The sequence below is a fragment of the Oratosquilla oratoria genome, chromosome 15 (assembly GCF_046742065.1).
Source record: "Oratosquilla oratoria isolate Oo_2021 chromosome 15, ASM4674206v1, whole genome shotgun sequence".
Lineage (NCBI taxonomy): Eukaryota > Metazoa > Arthropoda > Malacostraca > Stomatopoda > Squillidae > Oratosquilla > Oratosquilla oratoria.
The window spans coordinates 38,383,849-38,404,990 of record NC_134791.1 but is presented as its reverse complement, the minus strand read 5'-3'; the positions used below and the strand labels follow the sequence as shown (position 1 = coordinate 38,404,990).

General features: G+C 41.3%; 1 protein-coding gene across 6 annotated transcripts in view; it reads right to left on the bottom strand.

Annotated features, from left to right (window-relative positions):
- LOC143033412 (coiled-coil domain-containing protein 174) overlaps positions 1-21,142 on the bottom strand; it is a 168,560-nt gene that overhangs the window by 45,533 nt on the left and 101,885 nt on the right. For all 6 annotated transcript variants that reach the window (XM_076198811.1, XM_076198816.1, XM_076198813.1 and 3 more), the window contains 2 exons: positions 17,862-17,964; positions 17,533-17,648 (listed from right to left, as the gene is read on the bottom strand). In XM_076198811.1, the coding sequence (XP_076054926.1) occupies positions 17,533-17,648; positions 17,862-17,964 (219 nt within the window). The remainder of the gene's footprint in view (positions 1-17,532; positions 17,649-17,861; positions 17,965-21,142) is intronic.

The following is a 21,142-nucleotide window of genomic DNA, read 5'->3' as shown; positions in this document are numbered from 1 at the left end:
GTGAAGACGGGACACCACGAGTATAGCTCCCCTTCCTGTAAAATACAACTAGGTAAATACACACACACACACACAAACACTTGGAAGAAAATAAAAGAGTAAACCCTAAACAATTTGGCTTTAGAAGTGGAAGATCATGTACCACAAACTTAATATGCTTTTACTTGAGATTAATTGAGATAATACAAGAAAGAGATGGCTAGGCAGACTGCCCCTTCTTGGACTTGCAGGCTTTTGACAAAGTACCACAAAAAAAATGAATAAGAAAAATTGAAATAATAGGAGGAATACAAGGTAAGCTACTGGGATGGATGAAGGATTTCTTAAGTGGGAGAAAAATGAGAGTGGTACTTAGAGATAAAAATTCGAACTGGGATAATGTGATAAGTGGCATCCCACAAGGCTCTGCATTGGCTCCTTTAATGTTTGCCATATATATAAATGATATGGATGAGGGAGTGAATTGTTACATGAATTTCTTTGCTGACAATGCCAAATTACTCAAGAGAGTAAGCACAGAAGAAGATTGCAGATAGCTACAAGAAGTCCTTGACAAAATATGGGAATGGAATCAGAGATGTGAAATGAACTTTAACATTAAGAAATGTAGTATAATGGAATTTGGAAAAAGCAAAAATAGAATATCAGGTCAATATAAAATTGGAAACAAGGAAGTCAAAAAAGTAGATTCATTAAAGGACCTGGGAGTGATTATCTCAAGTGACTTGACACCTGATAAACATGTCAATAAATTAGTTGGAGAGGCTTTCAACTTATTAAGATCAATGAAAGTGGCCTTCGACTACATGGATGAAGAAATGATGGTAAAGAAAATAGTGGTTGACGAGATAAACACCATATGAGGACGGAGCCTTTATTTGTACGACGTTTCGCTTATTACAGCTTTTTCAAGTACAAGTTGAGATACAAATGCTTGAGATAAATAAGGGGAAAGGAGGGAACAGGGAGAGAAAAGGGGGGAAGGAAGAGGAGGAGGAGGAGGAGGAGAAGGGGGAGGGGGATTGGACACTGGGAAAGGATGAGAATGCTGGCCCAAACGTCTGTGGGCGAAATGTCCACAAAGGGTGGTTTAGATATTTAATATTTTGCTGGCCATGGGTATTAGGGGAATAATGTGAGGCAAGATGTTAAACATGCCCCTGTTTTGTTCAATAGTGTTCGTTCCTTGAATGATTGCTGCTTCTAAACACTTCCTGCGGATTTTGTCTGGTTCCCGTATCAGCAGCTCTGCATTCTTCCAGTCCATAAGATGGTTTTCCTTGTTTCTATGTGTCACACATGCATTGGTGGTAACATCATGCCTGACGTCGTAACGGTGTTCACGTATTCGTGTATTCAGGTTGCGTGACGTTTCTCCGATGTAAACTTTATCACATCCTGAACATGGAATACGATAAACACCGGCTTTGGTGCCCGGTGTCTGGTTGTTGTGTATTTCCGTTTTCGTGATGTCTTTTATCGTTCTGCTTGTCTGGCAGGTTTATTAAAGAGACCTTTTTAACACTAAAATTTCCAGAATTTCTTTTAGATAATTGCAGACAGCAGGCCGCTAAGATTTGGGAAAGCCGTAGGCAGCAGGACAGCACAACAAGACGTCTCGTGTTGCCAACCGGCGACGTTGCCACCAACCTGACACGTCTTTTAAGAACCATCAACTTGGAAATAGTGTGCCAGACAAGCAGAACGATAAAAGACATCACAAAGACGGAAATACACAACAACCAGACACCAGGCACCAAAGCCAGTGTATCTCAACTTGTACTTGAATCAACACAGCGCTCGTAGAGGTCGGACGTCTCTTCAAACCAGCTCTCTCAACAAACTCCAAGGAATCTTCACCGGCTGGTGGTGGCTAGGAGATATATCTCCTAGCTGCTACCGGTCTGGCATGGCCGACCTCTACGTTGACGTCGACAGGCGGGTTTACACCAAGACAAATACACACATTTCCCAAGTCACGTAAATCTCTGTTTTCAGAGTGGTGCTTGGAAGAAAAGAGGCACACGCACACTTGCTCGCTGGCAAAAGCAGAGGCCCAAACCGTCTCACTCAGAACCCTTAATCTGATCGCAGGCTGGTCGACGGAGAGACTTTGGACACCTCTCTGTCCAACCGGCCTGCAACCTAACGCTGGCCTCTTCGCTGACGCTGGTGAGCGAGTTTACACTTCTAACATTTACACACAATTCCCAATCGCGTAATTCTCTGTTTTCAGAGCTGTGATTGGAAGAAAAGAGATCATACAACACCCGCCCGTTTGCCCCTCCCTCACACCGCCACTGAATCAACTCTTCTGGAACCCGAACCCAACCTGGAGAAAAACAGGCAACGCTCGCCCCACCTGTGACTCATCAGCAACGTGCTCGCCAGCGGTGGTGGCGAGGAGTTACATCTCCTTTGCCGCTGCCGGTCTGGTTACGGACCAATCTCTTCGTTGACGTCGGCAGGCGGGTTTACACCGCCCGTCTGCCCCCCCTCGCACCGCCACTGGATCAGCTCTACAGGACTTCAAATCCAACCTGGGGAAAAACAGGCAACGCTCGCCCCACCTGTGGCTTATCAGGACCGCACTCAACACGCGGGAAGTGAACTCAACTCACTTCCCGTAAGATACACACATACACCTCTCACGAACAGTGCCTCAACACACGCACAAACATCTACACTTACTTTTTCTTCGACTAAAATTCGCTTCCTTTCTAACTTTTTCTTCTACTACATCTTCTCATTTCAGTTTACCTCCCACTAAAGATTTTTCCGTTTTTCCACCTTTCTCTACTACTACGCCTCCTACTATTTTCTAAACTTTCGTTGGTGATCCTAATCCTAACCCCGGCGTCAGCGCTGCCCTCCAAGCTCCCGGTCCATTTCTCCCGAGCCACGACCACCAATAAACCCCTAATCGCTCGCAATTCGCCCGGTGGCAATAGCCCTCTTTTATACGCTACTATCTTTTCATTTTCCTACAGACATTCTTCCCCTCCCACAAAAACCGATCCCAAGCAAGCGAGGTGGTGTTTCCTAGAGATTCAGATTCAGATTCAGTACTTGAAAAAGCTGTAATAAGCGAAACGTCGTACAAATAAAGGCTCCGTCCTCATATGGTGTATATCTCGTCAATCTTGTCGGCAAACTGCCACTTTTAAGGAAAATAGTGGTTGCACTAATAAGACCTAAACTAGAGTATGCTGCAACATTATGGGCAAAAAAAAAAAAAGGGGGAAAATTAGAAAGAATTCAAAGAGCAGCGACAAAAATGGCACCTACACTATCAAATTTGACATACGAACAAAGATTGGACAAATTACATCTATCAACACTGGAATAGAGAAGAGAAAGAGGTGATTTGTTGACCATTAACAGAATTATGAAAGGGATGGAAATTCTTGATAGAGACGACTTATTAAAATGGGACAGAAGAGAAACAAGGACTCGAAAAGCTACAGAAGGACAGTTACAGAAGAGATTTGAAAAAGAATAGCTTCCCACATAGTGATTTCAGGAACAAACTAAACAGAGAAACAGTGAGTGCCAAAACTATACAAGATTTTAAGAATAAACTGGATGTGGAGAAATATGAGAATGGGTCATTTCAAGCATAGTTTTTTCCCGTAAAATACAACTAGGTAAATACACACACACAAAAAATGCAGAAAAACAAAAGTAATTGTCCCTTTTTGTATTATCTCAAGGAAATATAAGAATATAATTCTATGATGAACGCACACTACATACTGAAAATGTTTCTTTGCTACCTTCTAGCAAGCCAGCAAAAGTTGCCACAAACTTCAAGATGCACTCAGAATGTTGTCAGATGTTCCTATAGTGTTCTATATGTATATACGTTATATAAAGTCCGTAACAGCTTGAGAGGCGCTTTTAAATTTGAGAACGGTATATACCACTAAGCGCAATTGTGGAAAGAAATTGGAAAACAGCATAAGCAGTAGCAGACACTTAACAGGTTAATAAGCGTGGATGTGGTACAGATGAGAATAAAAGGGAGATAGGCAGTATGTTTGTGAGAAGAAAGATGAATGTGTTGGCATTGAGTGAAACTAAGTTGAAAGGGAGGGGTGAGTGTTAGTTTGGGAGAGTAGTTGGGAAGTTCTCAGGAGTGAAGAGATGACAAAGGAGAGAAGGGGTGGCTATACTAGTAAGTGAAGAGATAGGCAGGCATGTAGTGGAGTGGAAGGAGGTTTCTTCAAGGTTAATATGGATGAAGGTGAAACTGGGAAGGGAGTTGTATTTGCCTAGTTGTATTTTACAGGAAGAAAGCTATGCTCATAGCAACCCACTTTTGTATCCTTCAGCATCTAGTTTGATCTTAAATTCTTGCATAGTTTTTGCACTCACTGTTTCCTTATTATGTTCCAGATATCTATCATTCTCTGTGGATAGCTATTCTTTTTCAGATCTCTTCTGTAACTATCCTTTTCAAGTTTCTTTTCATGTACTCTTGTTTTTCTCCTAACCCTAAAACAATTTAGTAAGTGATCTCTATCATGGACTTCTATCCCTTTCATAATTCTGTAGATGGTTAGTAGGTCTCTTTCTCTTCTTTGTTCCAGGGTTGGTAGTTCGAGTTTGTCCAATCTGTGTTCATATATCAATTTGGAGAGTGTTGGTGCCATCTTTGTTATTGCTCTTTGAATTCTTTCTAATTTCTTTATGTTCTTTTTAGTACTAGGTGTCCAGTGTCATAGCATGCTCCAATTTTGGTCTTATCAATGTAACTAATATTTTCTTTACCATTTCTTCATCTATGTAATCAAAGGCCACTTTCATTGTTCTTAATAAATTGAAAATTTCTCCAACTAATTTGTTGATATGTTTGGTGCCATGTCATTGCTGATAGTTATTCCTAGGTCCCTTTCTGAGTTGACTTTTTTAACTTCCTTTGTACCAATTTTATATTGTCCCAATATTCTGTTTTAGCTTTTTCCAAATTCCATTATATATTTCTTGAAGTTGAAATTCACTTCACACTTCTAACTCCATTTCCAAACTTTGTCCAGCTCTTCCTGTAGTGATTTACAATTTTCCTCTGCAGAGAAGTTCATATAACATTCCACATCTTCATCTAGGTCATTTATATATATGGCAAACATTATTGGAGCCAATACAGAGCCTTATGGGACTTCACTTATCATTTCTTCCCAACTTGAGTTCTTGTCTCTCAATATCACCCTCATTTTTCTCCTGTTCAAGAAATCTTTCATTCATTCCAATAACTTTCCTTGTATTCCATCTATTGTTTCAACTTTTTTTTTTTTAGTAGCTTTTAGGGTGGTACTTTGTCAAATGCTTTTTGTAAATCTAAGATGGCACAATCAGCCCATTCATCCATTTCTTGAATTATTTCAATTAGCCACAAGTAAAAGCATATCAAGTTTGTGGCACATGATCTTATGCATCTAAAACCAAATTGTTTTGGATTTAGTATTTTGTTCTCCTCCAAACATTTAATCCCTTTACTTTTGATAACTTTTTCACATATTTTTACTATTGTACTTGTAAGGGAGACTGGTCTATAGTTGGTTGGATTTTTTTGTCCCCTCCTTTGTATAATGGTGCAATATTTGCATTTTCCCAATTTTGGGGTACTTTTCCTTCTTTGAGTGAGAAATCAATTATCTAGTTCATCTATACATTCTTTCAATATCCAATTTGCAATTCCATCTGGCCCGTGTGACTTTTTGACATCAAGGTTTTTTATTTCACCCCTTATTTCTTTCTGTGTCACTATTATTTCTTTCATTGCATGGATCTTTCTCTCTGTCCTTCCTCACAATTTTGTGAGTTTTCAATTATGAGTACATACATACATATACCAAGGCTTTTTCCCCCTTCCAAGGGAGGTAGCCAAAAAGGGAAAGGCATAAAAACACTCCCACCCATTTCATCCCTAAATACACTCCACACCCCTCCCACCCTCCCTCTCATCTGAGCACCTCCTGGATGACGGGTCATCCCTGCACCCTGCCCACCGCCCTGGGTCAGAAGCAGTGTCACAAGACACAGTACATCCACAGCAAGGCCGCTTCATTTAATCGGCGACCCCCCCTCTCCGTCCCCCCTTGCATATAAGGAGAGGACGGGGAGAAATCCCTTCGGGCTGCGTCAAAAATTACTCACACATACTACCTCACCCCCCCGCCCATTCCTCCTCATGCAGTCACAACATCATCCATATACAACCATTCTCCACTCACCTCTGTCTTCCGTCCTCTCCCTTCCTTCCTCAACAGACATTCCCCTCTTCCCCAAAGCCCCCTTCACCCCATCCATCCACCTCATCCTAGGACGTCCCCTCATGTTCACTCCCTCCACATCTGCCTTCCATACCTCTTTTACTAGTCTTTCTTCACTCATTCTTTCCATGTGTCCAAACCATCCTAATATTCTTTCATCAACCCTATCTCCCAAATCCTTTTTCACCCCTGTTCTCCTCCTCACCTCCTCATTTCTCACTCTATCTAGCCTAGTAACCCCCACCATACTTCTCAGACACCTCATCTCAAACACATTCAAACTCCTTCTCTCTTCTTCTCTTATGTTCCACGTTTCTGCCCCATACAGTGCTGTTGGCACAATCACTCCTTCATACAGTCTCCTCTTCGCATCCATTCCCAAATGTCTATTTCTCATTACACTCTTTAAACCACCAAGGCATTTACTCGCTTCTCTCAATCTACATTCTACCTCCACCTTCATTCCACCTTTTCCTGCTACACTTGCACCCAAGTATCTAAAACTATCCACCTCCTCCAGTCGCTCTCCCTTAATGTTCACTTCTAGTCTACTGCCACTTTCACCCCTTGTACATCTCATCACCTTACTTTTACCCACATTTATCTTTAGCTTTCTTCTATCACATACTCTCCCAAACTCTGCCACCAGCTTCCTCAATCCCTCCTCTGACCCTGCCACAAGCGCAGTGTCGTCCGCAAACAACAGCTGGCTCACCTCCCACTTTTCTCCATTTTCTTTAACCATCTCCAATCCCTGACTCACTACCCTAGCATTCACCTCTCGCACCACCCCATCCATGTATAAGTTGAACAGCCAGGGCGACATAACGCATCCTTGACGAAGTCCCACCTTTACTTCAAACCACTCACTCTCTCCATTTCCAATCCTAACACATGCTCTACTACTCACATAAAAACTCTTGACAGCTCCCAAAAGCTTTCCTCCTATCCCATAAATCTGCATAACCTCCCACAGTGCCTTTCTGTCTACCCTATCATAAGCCTTTTCCAGATCGATAAAAGCCCAAAAAACATCCTTCCCCTTTCCTATAGCTTTCTCACATATCTGTCTTACCTCAAAGATCTGATCTACACAACCTCTACCCGTCCTAAATCCACACTGTTCCTCACCAATTACTCCTTCTGTTCCTCTCCTAATCCTCTCAATTAAGATTCTCCCATAAGCCTTCCCTACTACACTCAACAGGCTAATCCCTCTGAAATTACTACATTCACACTTGTCCCCTTTTCTAAAATGTTTGATCATAATTTTAGCCATTACCACATCATCTATATATTCTTTATTTCCTTCATGCAGTTTCACTATTTCATGTTTGTCTTTTAGTTTGTCATTTATATATCTGTAGAATAGTTTAGGTTGGTCATTGCATTTTTCTATTATGTCTTTTTCATAGCTTCTTTTTTCTTCCCTGCATATTGTTACATATTTGTTTCTCAGTTTGATGTATATTTCCCATTTGGTCTTTTCCAGGCATTGTCTCTTCTATCTTTAGCTTCACTACACTTTTTGTTATACCACTCTATGTATACCCTTTTTTGCTTCTTCTTTGGTATGTATTTATCTGTTCCCTCATTGTATTTTTTTTTAACATGTTCCATTTCTCTTCCATTTTTGTTTCTTCATTTAAAAAATTTTCCTAGTTAGCATTTGAAAAAAAAATTCTAAGTTTTTCAAAGTCATTTTTGTTGTTAGTCTTCCTTTTCTATATTTCTCATTTCTTCTCGCATCATTTTGTTCTGTTAGTTTAAACTCTATTAGTATGTGGTCACTCTTCCCAATTGGTGTCTTGTATTTTCCACCTTTTCTATTTTTCTCAGTTCTTCTCACATAATATTGTTCTTTTAGTTCGAACTCTATTAGTTAGTGGTCATTCTTCTCAATTGGTGTCTTGTATTCCATTTTGTTCACAACTTCAGGCTCTGATGTGAATACTAAGTCTAGTCCCAACAGTTCTTCACTATCTGGTAATTTCCTTCACCCATTGAGTCAATGTGTATTCAATGGTCATATCTAGAATATTTCTCCAAAGTTCTACTCCACCTTTTACTATCATTTCTTCCCAACATATTTCTTTTGAATTAAAGTCACCCATAATTACTGTTTCCTCCTTTCAATAACTCAATTAATGCATTCTGTCTTCCAGTATTTTGGAATGATCACTATTAGTCCAAGCCTGTGCTTTGGGCGCACATATATTACTATAAATTTTCTACTTTTCATATTTCTGTTTTCAACTTTAATCATAATCAATTCCACATTGTTTTTTCCTTCTGTTATCTTTGTCACATTTAAACCTTTCTTAGTCAAAAACATGACTTCACCATACTTTTCCATTCTATTTTTCGCCCAATGGTTGTATATACCTTGTCCCACAGTATTTGGTGGTAGTGGGCCTTTTGATTTTGTCTCCACTATTCCCATTATGTCTGGTTTCTCTATTAACAAATAGTCGTTTAATTCGTTTAGTCCAGAAATCATACCATATACAGGTAATCCTCGTTTTACGCGGGTTCACATTACGCGATTTCACATTAAAGCGGTGTCCAAAACTAGGGGGTATTCCTCACATTACACAAATTCCTCAGAGTAACGCGAAATCCGGAAAGTTAAAATACGCGGGCTGCGATTTAGTTCCGTAAGGCAGCCGCTAGGTGACGCTAGCTGATTCCAGCCTCCGCATCCCTCTCGCCACCAAGCTCATTGTTTACCAACGCTTCGTTGTGTCAGCATCTCTGTGTTCATCAAATCATCAGTGTTCTTGTTTACCATGGCTCCCAAGCGCCCAGCGACATTTCCAGCCTGTGATGGTAGGCAGAAGAAAGCAAGGAAGACATTGACATTGGAGCAAAAGCTGGAAGTTCTGGACAGGTTAGATAAAGGGCAGAGAAACAATGTGATTGTGGCGGCAATGGGCCTCAGCGAGTCTACGGTGAGGACCATAAAACAAAACTCCACCAAGATTCGTGAAGCTGCCAAATCAGGAACGCCTCTACAAGCTAACAAGTCATCATATTCTCGCCCTATGGAGATGGAAAGGATGGAGAAGATGCTTGCAACTTGGATTGAGCATCAAAATAAGACTCGTGTGCCCGTTAGCTTGGCGCTGATTAAGGTGAAGGCGCTGTCTATTTATGACAGCATTGAAGGGGACAAGAAGCCTTTTTCTGCCAGCAACGGGTGGTTTAATAAATTTCAAAAAAGGCACAGTTTTCATAATTTGAAGTTGGTTGGGGAAGCTTCTTCAGCTGATGCTCGAGCTGCAGCCGAATTCCCAGAAGAGCTCAAGAAAATTATAGAAGACGGGAATTATTCATCAAAGCAAGTGTTCAACATCGACGAAACCGGCCTCTATTGGAAGAAACTACCCAACCGCACCTACATCTCCAAAGAGGAAGCTTCTGCCCCCGGATTCAAGGCATCTAAGGACCGCTTAACGCTGCTGTTGGGGGCCAATGCAGAGGGCGACTACAAACTCAAGCCAGCACTTGTGTATCACTCAGAGAATCCTCGAGCCCTCAAGGTAAGAGTTGTAAAACTAACCTTATTCCATGTTACCATTTTCTATGCAAAAGATTGTGCGAATGAATTTTTTAGACCGTATAAAATCTTACGTTTCTTTTTTTTTGGCCAGGGTTACGACAAGGCCTTTCTGCCAGTGTACTGGTACGCCAACTCGAAGGGCTGGATGACTGGGACAGTGTTTGGCGATTATTTCAAGAATAAACTGCACAGGGAGCTGGAGGTGTACTGCAACAAAGAAAACATCCCCTTCAAGATCTTGTTGATTGTGGACAACGCGCCAAGTCACCCAGCATACCTGGCCGATATCAGCAACAACATCAAGATCGTGTTTTTACCGCCAAACACGACCTCGCTCATCCAGCCTTGTGACCAAGGGATAATCTCGACATTCAAGGCGTATTATCTACGTTCAACATTGGCGAACCTTGTGAAAGTGACGGAGCAACAAAACATCTCAGTCCGTGATTATTGGCGGCAGTTCACGGTAAAAGATGCTCTAACCTTCATCAAGGATTCGTGGAGTGAAGTGCCAACATCATGCTGCAATGGAGTCTGGAAAAAATTGTGTCCTCAATTCGTCCACGACTTCAAAGGATACAGCATAGACGACAATGTAGCCAAGGCCAACGTTAAAAGTCTGCGTCTAGCACAGCAAGTTGGCTTCGAGGATTTGGAAGAGGAGGACATCGACAACTTGCTTCAGTCTCACACACAAGAGCTCTCCAATGAAGATTTGTTTGACATCGAGAAAGAGAGAGTGAAAATGATGGAGGAGAAAGAGGAAGCAGCAGCAGCAGCAGCATCACCAGGACCACAGCGAGCCCTCACAGCTGCCAACTTGTCTGAGTGTATGGACTCGTTGATGCATGCAATGAGGGTCATAGAGGAGAATGATCCTAATGTCGAGAGGAGCAGCACCATCATACGACGTGTGATGGAGAACATGGCTTGCTATAATGCTATGTTAAAAGAAAAACAACAAAAGACAAAACAACAGCCGATCACAAACTTCTTCCGACAACGCACACCAAGTCAGCTAACCAGCGAATCGGAGACAGGCACCGAATCGGAGATGGACGCTCCCGATGACCCTGCCGCCCCTGCCTCACCACAAACATCACACACACACACCGAGTCCGATATAGCGCGCAGTGACACGTCAGGGGGTGAAGCCTAGTTAGGAATCTTACAATAGTACACAGCGAGCGGTGAGTGTTGTGTTGTTGTCAGTATGTAAACGTGTGAGAGCAACATCTCAGCTCGCGTGATGGTTTCCTGACCCATGATTTTTTTCATTGTACAAGGGTAATTTTATTTTCATAAAAGTAAAATAAAAATGAATGTAGAAAAAAACTTGAAAGAAATTTATTCATCCTTGAATCGCAATAAGCTGCCGCTACAACAACAACAACAGCGTGCAGATCAGCAGAGGGACGCTACTTATCAAGGCGTAAAGGCCAATTAACCCGTGATCCCATATGTGGTGGTAAATCAACAACAACAAGGCAGGTCAGAGGTTATATGCTTAGCTCGTGGCTCAGCTGCAGGAAGGATTATGGTATTGGAAACACTTGTAACAGCAAAGTAGTGAGTTTAATTCCTCACATTACGCGAAATTCACATTACGCGCTGCCTTTTGGAACGCATCTAGCGCGTAAAGTGAGGACTACCTGTATGTATATGTTATCTTTAATTTTTTTTTTTTTTCCCATGTACCATTTTCTCACTGTATTTGCTATCATCAACTCTCTAGACACATTTCCACCATCAACTCTCCACTACAATTCTTTTCTGGAACTCACATTTCCCAACCACTCCATCAATTGGACCATTTCCTACCCTAGCATTATTTAATGTTTGCTGGAGAGAGGGTAGAGTGCCGGAGGACTGGAGGAGTGCCTGTATAGTTCCTCTTTACAAGGGAAAAGGGGACAAGTGTGAGTGTAGTAGTTTCAGAGGGATTAGTTTGTTAAGTGTAGTTGGGAAGGCTTATGGGAGGATCTTGATTGAGAGGATTAGGAGAGGAACAGAGGGAGTAATTGGTGAGGAACAGTGTGGATTTAGGACAGGTAGAGGTCATGTAGACCAGATCTTTGTGGTAAGACAGATATGTGAGAAAGCTATAGGAAAGGGGAAGGATGTTTTTTTGGGTTTTATAGATCTGGAAAAGGCTTACGATAGGGTAGAAGGAAAGGCATTGTGGGAGGTTATGCAGATATATGGGATAGGAGGAAAGCTTCTGGGAGCTGTCAAGAGTTTTTATGAGAGTAGTAGAGCTTGTGTCAGGATTAGAAATGGAGAGAGTGAGTGATTCGAGGTAAAGGTGGGACTTTGTCAAGGATGCGTTATGTCACCCTGGCTGTTCAACTTATACATGAATGGGGTAGTGCGAGAGGTAAATGCAAGGGTAGTGGGTCAGGGATTGGAGATGGTTAAAGAAAATGGAGAAAAGTGGGAGGTGAGCCAGATGTTGTTTGCGGACAACACTGCGCTTGTGGCAGGATTGGAGGAAGGATTGAGGAAGTTGGTAACAGAGTTTGGGAGAGTATGTGATAGAATAAAGCTAAAGATAAATGTGGGTAAATGCAAGGTGATGAGATGTACAAGGGGTGAAAGTGGCAGTAGACTGGAAGTGAGCATTAAGGGAGAGCAACTGGAGGAAGTGGATAGTTTTAGATACTTGGGTGCAAATGTGGCAGGAAAAGGTGGAGTGAAAGTGGAGGTAGAATGCAGATTGAGAGAAGCGAGTAAATGCCTTGGTGGATTAAAGAGTGTAATGAGGAATAGACATTTGGGAATGGATGCTAAGAGGAGACTATATGAAGGAGTGACTGTGCCAACAGCACTGTATGGGGCAGAAACATGGAACATAAGAGAGGAAGAGAGAAGGAGTTTGAGATGAGGTGTCTGAGAAGTATGATGGGGGTTACTAGGCTAAATAGAGTGAGAAATGAGGAGGTGAGGAGGTGAGGAGGAGAACAGGGGTGGAAAGGGAGTTGGGAGATAGGGTTGATGAAAGAATATTAGGATGGTTTGGACACATGGAAAGAATGAGTGAAGAAAGACTAGTAAAAGAGGTATGGAAGGCAGATGTGGAGGGAGTGAACATGAGGGGACGTCCTAGGATGAAGTGGATGGATGGGATGAAGGGGCTTTGGGGAAGAGGGGAATGTCTGTTGAGGAAGGATGGGAGAGAACAGAAGACAGGGGTGAATGGAGAATGGTTGTATATGGAGGATGTTGTGATGCATGAGGTGGAATGTGCGGGGGGATGGGGGGTGAGGTAGTATGTGTGAGCAAAATTTGACGCAGCCCAAAGGGATTTCTCCCCGTCTTCTCCTTTTATGCAATGGGGGGACGGAGAGGGGGGGTCACCAATTTAATGAAGCGGCTTTGCTGTGAATGTGCTGTGTCTTGTGACACTGCTTCTGACCCAGGGCAGTGGACAAGGTGCAGGGATGACCCATCATCCAGGAGGTGCTAAGATAAGAGGGAGGGTGGAGGGGTGTGGAGTGTATTCAGGGGTAGAATGGGTGGGAATGATTTTATGCCTTTTCCTTTTTGGCTACCTCCCTTGTAAGGGGGAAAAAGCCTTGGTATATGTATGTACCATTTTCTCAGCTTCAGGTCCAATACTCTCAAAAAATTCTTTTCAGTCTCCATTCTTTTCTTGTTTTTTTCATTTGCTTCATTTCTAAGTGCCTTTTCTTTCTCTATTTCCTCATCGCTCATTTCCTTTTTTATCCATACATTTTTATAATTTTCACTATTTGCTAGCTTTGCTGCTTTTGATAGTACCTCTTCAGCTATCATTTGAGTCCTTAGTTTGATTTTTAGTGGCCTGTAGTGTTTTTCTCTAGAGTATTCTCCCATCCTATGCATCTCCTCGATGTCTTTGTTCAATTCTTGTCCCTCTTCTTGAACCTCTTTCAGAATTTCCTTTCCAATTTCTTTATCTTCTTTTTCTCTGAGGTATTTGTATACATTATGTTTTCCTTTAATACCGTAAACTGTAATGCACTTTTAATCCACTGTGTTTCTTACCCAGTTTTCCTTTTCTTTAATTACTTTAATTACCATTTCTTTAGCTTTTTAATCTACCTGCTGTTGTACTATTTCTTTAAATGTTATTTTCTGAATTTCTTGTTCTTGTTTCCACTGACTTTCTATTTCTAGGAGATCCATCTCCTTAACTGATTCTCCCACAGAGATAGACAGAGAAATGAGGAGGTGAGGAGGAGAACGGGGGTGGAAAGGGAGTTGGGAGATAGGGTGGATGAAAGAGTATTGGGGTGGTTTGGTCACATGGAAAGAATGAGTGAAGAAAGATTAGTAAAATAGGTGTGGAAGGCAGAGGTGGAAGGCATGAACATGATGGGGGTGACCAAGGATGAGATGGATGGATGGGGTAAAAGGGGCATTGGGAATGAGGGGAGTGTCTGTTGAGGAAGGACAAGAGAGGACAGACGACAGGGATAAATGGAGAATTGTTGTGTTTGGATGATGCTGTGATGTAAGAGAGGAGTGGGTGGGGGATAGGGGTGGGGGATGTGTGAAAAATAAATTGATGCAGCTGAAAGGGATTTCTTTCCGTCTTCTCCATTTCTGCATGAGGAGACAGGGAGTGGGGGTTGCCAATTTAATAAAGCCTTGCCATGGATGTGCTGTGTCTCACAACACTGCCTCTGACCCAGGGCCCTGGCCAAGATGCAGGGTTGACCCGCTATCCAGGAGCCAAGAAAAGAGGGAAGGAGAGGGGTGGATGGGGGTGGAGTGTGTAGGGATGAAATGGGTGGGATTGGTTTTTTATGCTTTTGTTTTTTGATTACCTCCCTTGTATGGGGGAAAAAGCCTTTGGTTTTGTGGATGACACTGCACTTGTAGCAGGATCAGAGAAGGGACTGAGGAAGTTAGTGACAGAGTTTGGGAAAGTGTGTGAAAGAAGGAAGTTGAAGATAAATGTGGGTAAAAGTAAGGTGATGAGATGTACAAGGGGAAAAAGTGGCAGCAGACTGGAAGTGAGTAGTAAGGGAGACTGGAGGAAGTGGATAGTTTTAGATACTTGAGTGCAAATGTGGCAAAAAAGGAAGTGGTGGAGGTAGAATGTAGAATGTAGATTGAAAGAAGCGAATTGTGGTGGGAGCCAGGGATAAGGAGAAATGACTAAGAGGTTCGGGTTATGCAGCGGTTGACTTCTTCACAGAGACTGTCTGTCACCTGCATTTATTAGCTCTATTTATAGGTAACATAGCAGAGCATTGTGGGAGCTTTGCCAACGTGGACCAATTAGATAACAGATTGACAAACAGACATGGGGAAAATATTATAAGTATAAATTCTAAAAATATTAATTACAAGTGTGTGAAATGTTACTTGTGCTTGACTTTCTTCCAAAACACTGTATTTGCTATCATCAACTCTCTTTCTAGACACATTTCCACCATCAGCTCTCCACTACGATTTTTTTCCTGGAACTCCACATTTCCCAACCACTCCATCAATTGGATCCTTTCCTACCCTAGCATTAAGGTCTCCCAGTACTATTACATTTACCCTTCTCCCTAAACCCTCTATGCACTCATTTAAATCTATCCAAAAGGCCTCCCTTTCTTCTACACTCTTCTCACTGCCAGGCCCATATGCACTTACAAAAACCCACATCTCCTTTCCCAGTTTCACCTTCTTCCACATTATCCTTGAGGAAACCTCCTTCCACTCCACTACACGTTTACCTATCTCTTCACTTACTAGTGAGAGGGTGGTGGAGGGATGGGTGTAGAAAAGAAGAAGCGCGCTTCCACTCACTCTCCCCGTCCTCTCCTTTATATGGGGGGACGGAGAGGGGGGGTCGCCGATTTAATGAAGCGGCCTTGCTGTGGATGTGCTGTGTCTTGCGACACTGCTTCTGACCCAGGGCAGTGGACAGGGTGCATCTAGGAGGTGCTAAGATGGGAGGGAGGGTGGAGGGGTGTGGAGTGTTTTCAGGGATGGAATGGGTGGGAATTTTTTACGCCTTTTCCTTTTTGGCTACCTCCATAGTAAGGGGGAAAAAGCCTTGGTATATGTATGTATGTATGTATGTATGTATGAAATGTTATGAAATTAAACAGAAGTGAAGAAATAATTATTTCCATCCGATCACAGCAACACAGGCCCAAACAAACATAGCAATGGGTACACACATTTTCAATATTTAACACAATAATACACTTGTACGTGAGTAAACAGGAGTTTTTAATAACATATCGATTTATGGAACAAACTTTGTAGGTATACAAATGCTATTTCTACAGAATTTGCGTCATGCTGTATTCTCCTTTCTTTCGTATGTAACCTCGTATCCTGCATTTGCCACAGTACACCACAGAATAAATGCCTTGGGGGATTAAAAAGTGTAATGAGAAATAGACATTTGGGAATGGATGCTAAAAGGAGATTGTATGAAGGAGTGATTGTGCCGATAGCACTGTATGGGGCAGAAACATGGAACATAAGAGGAAGAGAGGAGGAATTTGAATGTGTTTACGACGAGGTGCCTGAGTATGACAGGGGTTACTAGGCTAGATAGAGAAATGAGGTGGGGAGGAGAACAGGGGTGGAAAGGGAGTTGGGAGATAGGATTGATGAAAGAATATTGGGATGGCTTGGACACATGGAAAGAATAAGTGAAGAAAGACTAGTAAAAGAGGTGTGGAAGACAGAAGTGGAAGGAGTGAACATGAGGGGTTGACCTAGGATGAGATGGATGGATGGGGTAAAGGGGGCTTTAAGGAAGAGGGAATGTCTGTTGAGGAAGGATGGGAGAGGACAGAAGATAGGGGTGAATGGAGAAGGGTTGTGTATGGATGATGCTGTGATGCATGAGGGGGAGTGGGTGGGGGATGGGGGGTGAGGGAGTATGAGAAATAAATTGATGCAGCCCGAAGGGATTTCTCCCCGTCTTCTCCTTTTCTGCATGAGGGGACAGAGAAGGGGGTTCGCTGAATTAATGTAACAGCCTTGCTGTGGATGTGCTGTGTCTTGTGGACAAGATGCAGGGATGACCCGTCATCCAGGAGGTGCCAAGATAAGAGGGAAGGAAGAGGGTAGTAGGGAGTGAAGCATGTAGGGGATAGAATGGGTGGGAGTGGTTTCTATTCCTTTGTTTTTTGACTACCTCCTGTGTGATGGGGAAGAAAGCCTTTGGTATATGTTTGTATGTATGTATGTATGATGTATGTATGTATGTATAAGTTTTAATTCAATTTTGATACCCCAGAGGTCAAATCTTGACCTCAAATTTTTGATAAAGTAGGATTTTATTAAATTTTTCAACCCTAGAGTTCTAAAACTCTGATATTTGAATTCCTTGTTTTTTTTCTGATTCTAAATATATATACATTTAACTATGACTTTTATCACCCTAGTTATTGGTCACCAAATGTTAGTGACCTTTCATATGACCTCAAAATATCTGAAGTCATATCTCCTGAATGATTGTTCAGATTGACCTTTGAATTTCAGATATGTGTTTGTCGATCTCACAGAGAATGTCCCCACAGCCAAAGCTGGACTACTCCCACTACTTTGTTTACATGATGACCCACCCTCCTTGTCCCCTTATGAATAAATGCAGATGTGGATAAATCCCTTCAGGCTGCATCAGTTTATCACCCATTCACAATGCAAATTAAGGACTTGTAATTATACTAAACACCACATCTTGAAACATACCATTCATCCTCTGGCCCATCAGCAAGATATTCATCAGGATTCTCCTTTTCTAATTCCCCTTGCTTCTTCTCTTCCTCAAACTTTTTCTTATGAAGAACTTTGTCAATAATTTTTTTCTGTGGACAGAAGAAATAAGAATATACACCTAAAGTTATAATACACAGTAGTGCTTAAATATATATATATATATATATATATATATATATATATATATATATATATATATATATATATATATAGTTTATATAGAACACACCCCATGTCAGATACTTTACATTTAAACATTTGCTTTTATAAACAGGTACTAAAAATATGGACAATAGGATCACCTGGAAATTGATGAGGAACTTCTCATTCAATGAATCATTTTCAAGTACTTCAACCCCACTATGCAACTTCTGGTACAAATCTGCTTTCTCTTCAAGGATTGCTCTGGAAAAACAAATACACACATATATATATATATATATATATATATATATATATAAATATATATATATATATATATATATATATATATATATATATATATGGGAGTCTGGGATCCATATTGGAAAACTGTAAACACCAGACTCAATTGAAGGGTTTATTTGCTTGACGTTTTGATTCCCGTCCAGGAATTGTCTTCAGGGGGTATAATGGTTACAAGACTGTGAACTCCTTATAAATCGTCAAAGTAGTAACCTGGGAAAGGTTCACACTCTCAATCACATGTTCAAGCATACTTCTTTACAATATTAAATACACTACAATTGAAATGAAATATTGGTACCAAATGAAAATAAAATAAATAAAAATTTACATGGCTGTGAACATAAAACAAGTGTAGCAAAAGCATCAATACGTAATACTGACATAAAAACATCAGAACATAGGACAGAGACGCAAATGGAGGTGGATCAAATGTCCGCAAAGAAGTGTCAAGAACAAATAACAAATTACAATGAGACAAAAATATAAGAACCAAACAAAATACACTGCAATTGAAATTGAATATTGATACCAAAAAATACAAATACAAATAGAAATAAACAAGTTACATGGTTGTGAACATAATACAAGTGGCAAAAAAGCAACAAAACGTAACCCCAAATGTAAAAACAACAGAATATAGTCCAAAGACGCAAATGAAGGTGGATCAAATGTCCGCAAAGAAGGGGGAACAGAAGGAGGTGCAGGTCTCAATAACAAACAACTACATTACAATCAAACAAATAAAAGATCCAATAAAGATAAAAAAGAAAGATAGAGCAGAAGAGAGGAAAAAAAAAAAAAAAAAAGGAAGTGACTAAAACTGGAAAAGGAGGACAAAAGTCATGGGAAGGGGGAGTTGAAAAGGTGCACTGGGAGACCACTTTCAAGAAAGGAGGTCGGACAAAAGGCATCAGGTGAACAAATGTCAGGTCGTAAAGCAAGACTGAGACTGGAAAACAGAATAAAGGAATTAGACTGCGTTACTCCTTGTTCCTAGATAAATAGGATTGAGATCAATGCACCCGTTTATGCAGTTGCTCTTAGTTTCCCATGCTTCCAAGAATAGCAGAATTCTTGGCCACTGCAGTTAGGAGTGAACTTGATGGAAGGTACTGGTCTGGGGAGTAAGATGAGTGGTCTACCAATTCTAATCCTAAGTCACGTATTTTCCGTAGAGTTTCATGTGCTGTGTGTGCTGGTGCATTGTCCTGCAAAAAGAGGACAGCATGGCATTTCTGCTTCAATGCTTCATGCAATTCATCCAACATAGACATGTAGTATTTTGCGTTGATGGTACAACCCTTTGGGCAGGTATTTTATGAGGAGTAATCCATCTTTGTCCCAGAACATTGAAGCAAATACCTTTCCAGCAGACTTCTGGGTCCGAAACTTCTTGGGACGTGGTGAACCACTGTGTCACCACTTCATTGATTGCTGCTTGGTCAGGGGATCATACGAGTAGTGATGAAGCCAAGTTTCATCCATGGTGACTAAACGAGCTATAAAATTGGCCATCCCCGCTGCAAACCGGTCCAAAATTGCCTTTGATGTTGTCACTCTGATGTGCTTCTGATCTGTGATCAGGCATTTCAGCACCCATTTTGCAGAAAGCTTTCTCATGTCCAGAATGTTGTGGATGATGTGGCCAACTCTTTCGTGGCAAATCCATAGAGTCTCAGCTATGACTTTAGCTGAAATCTGGCGGCTCTCGAGAATCATGATGTGCACGGCGTCGGCTTTCTCCTCTGTGGTTGCGGAAGTTGGCCGTCCTGACTGGGGTTCATCTGTGACCTCGAAATGACCAGTTTGAAACCTTGACACCCACATTTTCACTGTATAGTATGATGGGTAGTCATCCTTCAATACATCCTTCATCTCGCCATGGATTTCCACCACCCCTTTGCCTTGCAAGAAGAGGAACTTCATGACTGCCCATGCTTCAATTTTACCAAAATCCACTGTAATCATGCTTTGAACCTGAAAAAAGGAAAAAGATATATTGTATACCATCATGCTTTTATTGCCTATCTTCTCCTAAATAGTTGCCCTACCTCCCCTGTAAAAGCAACAGCTCTTTGTATTCTTTCAAGTTTTGTTATATATTTTTTTTGTACTTGGTGACCACGTCATCACTGCATACTCCAATCTTGGTTTTATCAAAGCGACTAGTATTTTCTTCACCATTTCTTCGTCCAGGTATGTAAATGCCACTTTGATTGTTCTTATTAAATTATAAGTTTTCCAATTTTTTTTTTTATATGTTTCTCAGGGGACATTTTCATAATAATGACTCCCAGGTCCTTCTCATTTTCCACTTTTTTAATTTCTTCTTCTCCCAATGTATATGATCCCACTATTCTTTTTTTGCTTTTTCCAAATTCCATTATACTATACTTCTTAATGTTGAACTCCATCTCCCACTACCTACTCCATTCCCATACTTTATTGAGATCACTTGGCAGTGACTCACAATCTTCTTCAGTGTTCACTTTTTTCAGCAGTTGTCATCGTCCATAAAGAAGCTCATATAACTTTCAATTCCTTTATCCATATAATATATATACCAAACATTATTGGGGCCAGTACTGTTCCTTGTGGAACTCCACTAACCACTTCATCCCAATTAGAATGTTTCTCTTATCACCACTCTTATTTTTCTTTCATGCAAGAAGTCTTCCATCCACTTCAGTAGTTTGCCCTGTATTCCTCCTGCAGTTTCTAATTTCTTTATAAATTTCTTATGAGGCACCTTATCAAAAGCTTTTTTTCAGGTCTAGAAATACACAATCAGCCCATCCATCTCTTTCTTGTATTATATCCATTAGTCCTGAATAGAAACACATCAAGTTTGGGAGACAGGGTTGATGAAAGAGTATTGGGATGGTTTGGACACATGAAAGGAATGAGAGAAGAAAGACTAGTGAAAGAGGTGTGGAAGGAGTGAACATGAGGGGTCGACCTAGGATGAGATGGATAGATGGGGTAAAGGGGGCTTTGGGGAAGAGGGGAATGTCTGTTGAGGTAGGACGAGAGAGGACAGAAGACAAAGGTGAATGGAGAATGGTTGTATATGGATATGCTGTGTCTTGCGACACTGTTTCTGATCCAGGGCAGTGGGTGAGATGCAGGGATGACC